Source organism: Chiloscyllium plagiosum, chromosome 51 (genome assembly GCF_004010195.1).
Source record: "Chiloscyllium plagiosum isolate BGI_BamShark_2017 chromosome 51, ASM401019v2, whole genome shotgun sequence".
Classification (NCBI taxonomy): Eukaryota; Metazoa; Chordata; class Chondrichthyes; order Orectolobiformes; family Hemiscylliidae; genus Chiloscyllium; species Chiloscyllium plagiosum.
This window is the reverse complement of record NC_057760.1, coordinates 1,118,968-1,127,579: the sequence shown is the minus strand read 5'-3', so window position 1 is coordinate 1,127,579 and position 8,612 is coordinate 1,118,968. Positions and strand designations below refer to the sequence as shown.

General features: G+C 45.3%; 1 protein-coding gene across 1 annotated transcript; it reads left to right on the top strand.

The window, feature by feature from the left end:
• Nucleotides 1-1,466: 1,466 nt before the first annotated feature.
• Nucleotides 1,467-4,599, top strand: LOC122544708 (induced myeloid leukemia cell differentiation protein Mcl-1 homolog). Its single transcript, XM_043683991.1, has 2 exons — nucleotides 1,467-1,714; nucleotides 2,629-4,599. Exons 1-2 carry the CDS (start codon nucleotides 1,469-1,471, stop codon nucleotides 2,743-2,745), a joined length of 363 nt encoding a protein of 120 aa, XP_043539926.1. The 5' UTR covers nucleotides 1,467-1,468; the 3' UTR covers nucleotides 2,746-4,599.
• Nucleotides 4,600-8,612: the final 4,013 nt, after the last annotated feature.

The following is an 8,612-nucleotide window of genomic DNA, read 5'->3' as shown; positions in this document are numbered from 1 at the left end:
TGCCTCTGTACAGTCAGGACCAGTTTAGCAAGCCTGGTTAAATTGATCTTGCAGACTGGGGATTTGTTCTGGGTGTGTTCTCATATAATTGAGCAGTGTCTGGAATGTCTTTTCTGTAAGGTATTGGAATAACACTCCTGGTGTCCTCTACATTTGGGGTTTCTTGTGCTCAATGGTTCATCTCCTGGTTGAATAACCTCCCCTGTCTATGACAAAAATACTTTTCCTCAAGGAAAATACAGCATGTTGTTTTAAAACCTCTGCCGTTTTGTTGATTGGAGTATAACTCCTGTGGGAGGTTCTCTCTCCTGGGAGCAAGCTGTCAGGAGCAGTTTCCCTCAACTCAGTTTCCAGGTCCTGTTAAGTCTTCCACCCTGGCTCCTCTTAAAGACCTCAGCCTGGTATCCTGCACTTTGCTAGCAGCTGGTTTATTAAATTTTAGTGGGAATCCCACTTTGATTGTCTAATCTCTTCCCTTCAAGACAAGACTGTTTTCACACTTTCCCTCAGCAGCTGCTCACCCAAATTTGCAAGCAATGAGGACTTTGTTTGGGCACACTTTCTTCTTGGGAGGAGAAGCAGTCTTGATGCTAGATTTTAGGTATTTGAGGTCACCATGAGAGTAGTCATTCCTGTTTTTAATGTTGGGGGCTGGGAGTGGCAATTTGCTGGTGGTGGCTCTTTCAGAAATAGTGCAGAAGTGGCTTGTTTCTCAGTCTATGGGGCTGTTTCCTGGCAGCAGTGGAGAATGAGTTAAACTTTCCCATGATTGGGATCAGTGGGAAACAAAACCAAATCCACCACTATCAGATAGTGAAGCAGGCTCAAAGGTCTTATTCTCAATCAAACCCCCCATAAATCTCTTAACCTGAACATCATGGTCTGGAATTCTGCAAAAGACTGCAGCTGAGGCAGTTGGGTTTGGCCTAACCTTCTGTCTTAAACTCTGATCCCTCTGTCATATATATTACTTCAAAGTCTATGTATTCCTTTTTCCCTTTTGAAAGTGGCATCATAAGCTTGTTGACCAGTTTCTACAGGTAATTTCCCCCAGAACAGATTTGTAAAAGCTGTGGCTTACAGGGGTGAGGGTAGGGGACTGACAGGATGTGTAAACAAAGATATGTTGACTGAATAAATGTATATTTTTACATGCCTGTAGCATACTATCTCAAGCCATAGGGTGTCCTTGGGGACTTTAGCTATGTGATCTGAAATGTGGAGTTGGAAAAGCACAGCACATCAGTTAACATCCAAGGAGCAGGAGAATTGCTGTTTTGGGCATAAGCCCTTCTTCCCTTGTGCCCGAAATGTCGATTCTCCTGCTCCTTGGATGCTAACTGATCTGCACTTTTCCAGCAACAATTTTCAGCTCTGATCTTCAGTATCTGCAGTCCTCACTTCCTCTTTAGTCATGTGATACTTGGCTTGCTGCATTATTGACAGTACCCCTCTCCTCATCACAGGAATGATAAATCGTTTGAACATCTCTGAAAAGAGGGACCTGGACACTATCCCAAGGGTTGCCACTGAAATGTTCAATGATGGTGAGGTGAACTGGGGCCGGGTGGTGAGCTTCATCGCCTTCGGGGCAGTGATGGGTGATCACCTGAAGAAGATTCGCCGAGAGGATTGCATTGATGAAGTGGCTGTGCAAATCTCTAAATACCTGACACAACACAAGAGGGGGTGGCTAGAGACTCATGATGGCTGGGTAAGCAAAATTCCATCCTTCTCCTCCCCCCCCCCCCCCCCCCCCCAACTTCCACTTGGGGCTGAACGCAAGTCTGCACATCCTTTAGTTTGCATAAATCAAGAAAGCTAAACTCAGCTGGAAGAATTCTAAGTGGGAAGGATGAATCACCTTTCATTCATGCGCTGTTGTGATTTGAATGTTCTGTACAGGCTGAACAGGAAGCTTGAGATCTGATACTCATAGACCCAGGTCAAGTTTCCCCCTCTCTCAATTCCAAGGGCATGTCAGGTAAATGTCCCAAGCAGAATGCTGGCACATGTGGCCATAGCTGATTTAGTTTGAGCTATGCATTGACACCCTGGCCCCTACACTACCAACTTGCTCAAGTTGAATTCTTCCATGTACAAGCCTGAGGTGCCACGTCACTAGTATATTACACTTTGAACACAGAATGAGGCTTTGCTGTTGGTTTCAGTGAAGTGATTGTGCAAGCCTAGCTGATGAATCAGCTGGGGGTGGCCTCTCAGTGAGGATCAGGAAGTGTTGCTCAATGAGTCTACTCATTGAAGGGTCAGAATCTGGTTTCAACTGACAGGTCTCTAGCCTATAAACTAGATTTTAAAAACCAAAATGCAGTGATGTCTGCTTAAAGATTCTTTTCAATCTACTTGTATGGTTTGAGACAGGTTGTCTCCTGTGGGCTTTCCAATGGAAAGCATTACTGGCCTGTAGGGGATTCTCATGTTTACACCACTTCAGGTGATTGTAGTTGCATTGCCTCAGTTTTCAGTTGTATAGGTGAGTCTCTCTTACACCTGCTATCTAGGTAGCAGGGCTGCAGGCAATTGGTGGTAGAAGCAGCTCACAAGTGGAAGAAGTGTGACTAATCTAATCTAATTTTTTTTTCCTCCCATGCTCATTTGTTCACCCAGGATGGCTTCACTAAATTTTTCCATGAGAACAATGTGGAGGATTCAGCGAAGAAAGCATTAATGTGGATTGCTGGTTTTGGCATTGCTGGAGCAAGCATCATGCATCTCTTGAGGTGAATCCTGACCCTCCACTCCTCTGATTTGACTGAAACAGGGACACTGCTCTGGGCCCAGTTGTGCTTTGTTCCCCCTGCTCCCCCCTTACTCTCTCTCCCATCCTGGTCAAGAACATTGGGGCCAAGTCCCGCTGACCAGTTTCCATTTGGGAGCAGCTTGAGGTGACTGGGGTGGTAAACTGAGGGGGGAGCAGGACTGCAGAGAGCAGGCCCTTCACTGAACACCAGGACTGGAGGATCATTGAGTGACAGCATATAATCCCCTCAAGTGGGAAGTGATAGAATCCTGTCATACTTCGTGCATGGAGTCTTGAGACGACAATGTGCTTTTCCATGCTGTTTCAAGGACTCCTGGAAGCTTTAATCAACAAAGCAGTGTTCGGGGATTCTGAAATCACTGATCTGATGCATTGACTCTGCTTAGCACTTGAACCTGTGCTGGACACAGAACAACCTTCACTTCAGCATTGCCTCAGACCCTTATTCTCCTCTCTCTAAATTGCCAAGTTTTGAAAGGGCTGTGTATGGAAACTTGGGATTGAAAGGAGGGTTGTGGTGAGACTGGGTGTAAGTGCAGCTACAGTGATAGTCAGGGGGGTGTGGGGGCAGGAGAATGTAAAGTTGGTTCTGGTAGTTTACAGTGCAGCTCCTCCAGCTGGATTGTTCAGCTTTGAATAAGTACTTGTGTAATAGAATTGTTCCTGAGTAGGCCAATGTATGCTGATTTTATACAGGGTCTGAAATGAATCATGCAGAAGAGTTCCTGACATCTGGCTCGCCAGGGCTCCCTCACCAGTGCCATGGAGTTGGTCCAGTTGTAGACAGACTGGATGGACTCACCATCTGAGTTGAGGGTGTACTGTTGGATTGGGTCTGTTCTGATGTGGCCGATTGTGACCTCCTGCAGCCCTCAATCCTTCACCCTTTGTGTGGCCAGGGAGTGAAGTTGGTGCATCTGACATTTACTCACCTCGAGTGGATACTGATCCTGCAATTGTGCTGTCTGTTGTCTGTTTTAAACATGGTTTGAAAGAAGGTGGTAATGTGCTTTCCAACTGACAGTGAAGTGATCTTTTTCTCCCCCTCTTTCTTAACAGGGTTTATTTTAAGGTTAATTGAATTTTTTAAATCTTTCCAAAGCCACTTTATGCCCTTTAAGTATTTTCACAGTAACTCTTGACTAAGTTTCATCTGTGCGGAGTTCCCTGGCCCCTATTCAGAATTGAGGGTGGTTTCCAGCACAGGTGTTGGCAATGCAGACTTTATCCTGTGGTTGATAGTGGTGTTACTGGAGGGTTGAAGAGGGTGGGATGGGAAAATTTGAGACTGAGAAGGGGGTCACAGCTCCTTATATAAGGTGCTGGCTTTCAATAGCACAGTGGGTCCTGGTGCACTGCATTTGTATTATTTTGTGTATATACAAACTTGGGTGTCAGATTTTGTTTACTGGCAAGGCAGTCCCTTCCCCTCCATTCTGGATAGATTTTATTTAAATGAGAAACTCAGCAACTTTGACCATTTTAGACTTGATCCATTCCTGCTGATTTATAATAATCTGCAGGTTGGGGTGGGGGAGGGAGAAAATCCAGCGGTAAAATGTTTGTTCTCGTTCACACAATCCAGTCTCTTCCTCTTGTGAACATTTTATTTTAAAGCACAAATTCCAGTGGTGGCCCTGATTGGTTTTATTTGCTCTGTTCCCTGTTGCTTCCCCTAAAGTTTACATGTTTTAAGTGAAGGTTGCATTAATATCACTTAGCACTGTGGAACCACTTGCAGTCAATAGCCACTGCCAGTTAACAGATTCACTCAAGAAATGGCAGCTTTATAATAAATTAAAGTATTTTTGAAAGAACTTTGTTGTTTGTTTGCACTTTGCTTTTCACTCCAGAGCCACACTTGTCAGCACCACACAGGTAGTTTGACTCATCTACAAGAAACACTTATCAGGCAGCATTCAGAGGGTCACTGAACCTGAAAGTGACTTTCTTTGTTGCGTGGCCTAAGCACTTCCAGCAACTTGTTCTGATTCTTCACCCACTATTCTTTCAGCTTGTAATTTCAAGGCCCTGTTGGCAGGGTCTCAGTCTTAGATTCTGATTTTTAAATTCCACTGACTGTAGTGTTTGAACTCCAGTCCCCAGGGCATTAATCTGGGCCTCAACATTATGGCACTTAGACATGACTGCTACTGAGTTGACAAATGGACTGGTCAAAACAGGTTCTGTGAAGGGATGTACTTAAGTGAGAAAGGGGTGTGGCAGAGGGGCCAAATAGCCTGCTGTTGTGCCAGTCCCTTGTGAAACTGAACATTTCAGTTGTGGTCACAAGCAGATTATGGTTTGCAGGGCATTTGAGGAATTTCAATCAGGCCAAAACAACCATACCTTTTATGGTATGGTGATGCAGTTCTCACTTAAGAGCTAAGAAAAGCACACTTCTAAGAATACAGGATCTCCTCACTTGGTGGTATCATGGGTAGGCAGGGTGGTGTTTCCTGGAACTATATTTTCAGCTACAGTTCTGAGAAACAGTTGAGGTTTCTGACTTTTGACAAGCTGCTGACATTATCTCTTACTGGTGACACTTACCTTGCATGTACCTGTGGGTGATAACATGAGTTAAAAGTCCTTTATGCTGGCATATAGAGCAGCTGCTTCTAAATTGCCCTGGGGGAGGGGGGGGCTTCCTAAATTGCCTGTTGAGGAAATCCACCTCTCTCCTAACTTAGCTGTTTTGTCAGTTGTGCTGTCCCATGGTCTATAGAAAACAATAAGCTGACCCTAAATCATTACTCCTGCAGTTGGTGTTCACTTGCAGTCCTCTTAACAGTGTCTCCCTTTGTCATACAAAAGCCAATCTAGTAGCATTATGACTAAAGCCAAAGAACCAGGTAATGTCTTGGACCTGGATTTGAATCCTGGTGTGCCAGAGAAGGATTTGAAGCATGATGGCTATGAATCCACTGATTCACAAATATGCTTTAGTGAACAAAACGCATTCTTACCTGGTCTGGCTGGCAGGTGACTCTCTCAACCTACAATGTGGCTGGGATGGTCAAATGCTAATCTGAAGTTTAAAAGTTTGCTGCTATGTATCATCAATCCCAAATTCTCTCACCCTCCAGACTGGGGGGCGTTACATTTCTGAAGCTTGTCCCTTCAGTACCTGGTTTGAACCAGCCTTCCCCCTTTACCACTTGAGTACCAAGCCTCCAGAATGAAGGCTGAAAGTGACAATGGGGCATTGTCATCAATAACAATTCTGGTGTTCCCACAACCAATGTTTACTCTACAATGCCTGGTGGTAAGCACTGCTGCCTCACAGCACCAGGGTCCCAGGTTCGCCTCTGACTGCAAACTTGTTCATGGGGCATTGCTGTGGCTGAATTGGCTGTACTTCCTACAATGGTAAGTTCCATTGCCTGAGGGCTCTTGGGGTAGTGGGAATAGAGAAGTGCAAGTCATTTCTGGTGATATGGGTGGGCTGGAGGCTTTGCACGAGTCACTTCCTGCATTTGAGCTAGTGGAATTAGCTGTTCACTTCTGCAATCATGTCATTCCCATTTGTCAAGAAGTGGAATAATTTCCAGTTCAACTGCTCACCAGTGTATGACATCTCTCGCATGTATACCTGAATTTCTGGCTCCAATTGGTGACCATGTGGTTTGTGTGCTCTTAAGAGCTTAAATGCCAATTTTATTTGTAATGGTATTTACAAATACCTCTCCATTTAAAGAACCTTTTTTCAGAGGATGTGATCATCACTGTCAAATGCTGAAACCATTTCAGAGCAGCACTTCAAATCAAATTTGTGAAGTGCTGTGTGTGCTCATGTAATTTGGTTGTTGAGACTGGCTGAGTTTCTAAGCCTGTGTCTGTTAAATGAATTGGGAGAAACCGTCTAGTGAGACTAAATGTGAATTTGAGTGACTGAACATTCACATCTGAGTCAGTGTGGGGGGAGAGTGTACATGGGTAACTCAATCACTCCCTGGGAGTGATCAGGTATTTCCAAATGCCACCTTCCCCACCCACTATGACAGGCAGCCTGAGGAGTGTTGAGTTTTGATTTTTTTCCCCACACCCCCAAAAAACTTGGCAGCTTGAATTTGAAAGTCCTGTCTCGATGGCATGTAGGAAACGGCACCTGATATACCTTACAAATAAGCATCCTAAGTTGGGCCAATGTTTTATCAAGCAAGTGCTAGACAATGCTAAGCCATCCCACAACCAGTGGGTTTGATCAAAGCTCCGTGGTCAGCATGTTCAGTCAGGAATGATTCAGTGAAGCAGGGAGGTCTCCTCAAATACACCATCCTCCATTACATTGGTGTGAAAGGTAAGGCTGAGGCTTTTGCAGCAACCTTCAGCTCGATGTGACTGATCCATCTTAGCCTCCAGAAGTTCCCTGGTGTCAGATGCCAGTCTCTAGCCAATTCCATTCACTCCATGTACTGAGAGGACATGGAGGCACTGGATACTGCGAAAGCTATGAGCCCTGATAACGTTCTGGCAGTAGTGCTGAAGGCATGTTGCTGCTCTCCTGGCCAAGCTGTTCAGTGCAGCTGCAATGCTGAAAATTGTCCAAGTTTGCCCTGTATGTAAAAGACAGGACACATCTGCCTATTTACTGCACCACCTATACTCCATGATCCACAGCGTGATGGAAGGTGTTCACACAGCTCCTGCTCACGTTTCTGCCTGCCTTGAACACGCACCAAAGTGATGAATTCTAGAGTGGAGGATGACTGCCTTTATAAAGTCAAGGCCCAATTTGAATGATTATTGTACCAAGGTGCCTGAATAAAGCTAGTCGGTTGGCTGGAGTCAGACCTGGCATGTCAGAAAATGGTCATGGAGGTCAGTCATCTCAGCTCCAGTATATCTCTGCAGGGGATGTCAAACCCAAAATATCCACCTCTTGTACATTGATAAAACCTTTAATTATCGAGGGACAAAGACTTGAAAGCGATCTGGATTTTGCATTTTCATCAGTCCACCTCCTAACTGATTAGAACTAGTTGATTTTGTTGAATAAAGTTATTAACCTTTTTGTTTATAAACACTGTCTTTGCAACTCCCTACTGTACAACAACTGAGGAAGGAGGAGCAGCCCTCTGAACACTTGCATTTTCAAATAAACCTGTTGGGCTACAACCTGATGTCGTTTGTTTTTGACCTTATCCACCCCAGTTCAACTCTGGCATCTTCCCCCATCAGGAGGTCCTTGCGGCTGTATCCTACACCCCAACCATCATCAATGCTTGTAACTCGATCTGAAAGACCGTGGAGAGTTAAGCGACAGACAGAGTTGCAGGAGGTTGAAAGCACACAGGTGGAGAAGTCAACGTTTCGGATGTAACTTCTCTTCAGGACTGGGGTGGGTGTAGGGGGAGCTGCAGATAAAGGGGGTGGGAAGAGGGGGTGAGGTAAGGATAAGTGTCGTTCAGCACCATTTGCCACTCCAGCAGTCCCCTGTCCAAATCCAGCAAGACCTGGACAGTATCTAGTCTTAGGATGGCAATTGCCTGATCAATCCGTCCGTAGTGTTCCAGCTGTGTTCTAACCGTTTTTACACTCGAGCTCAGCTCATCGCCAGCTTCTGAAGGGGCAGTTAGGGATGGGTGAAAACGAAGTGAGTTTGACAAAGCACTCTTGATTCCCCTCTACCTCAGAGTAGCGCAATCATCCTTTCAAACATCCAATTGGTAGGCAAGTTTGCATTTGCCCTCACTGAGTGTCAAATGGACAAATTTTTGATTGGGAGGCACAGTGGATCAGTGGTTAGGCAGCAGTGCTAAGAGTGCCAGGGACTCCGGTTCGATTCCACCCTCGGGGGCAACTGTTTGAATGTTCTCTCCCCGTG

Excerpts from the sequence above, each read along its gene's own strand:
- LOC122544708 (XM_043683991.1), top strand. The coding sequence starts at position 1,469 with ATGATAAATCGTTTGAACATCTCTGAAAAGAGGGACCTGGACACTATC. Across the intron at positions 1,715-2,628 it reads TAGAGACTCATGATGGCTGG|GATGGCTTCACTAAATTTTT; the intron begins GTAAGCAAAATT and ends TTGTTCACCCAG.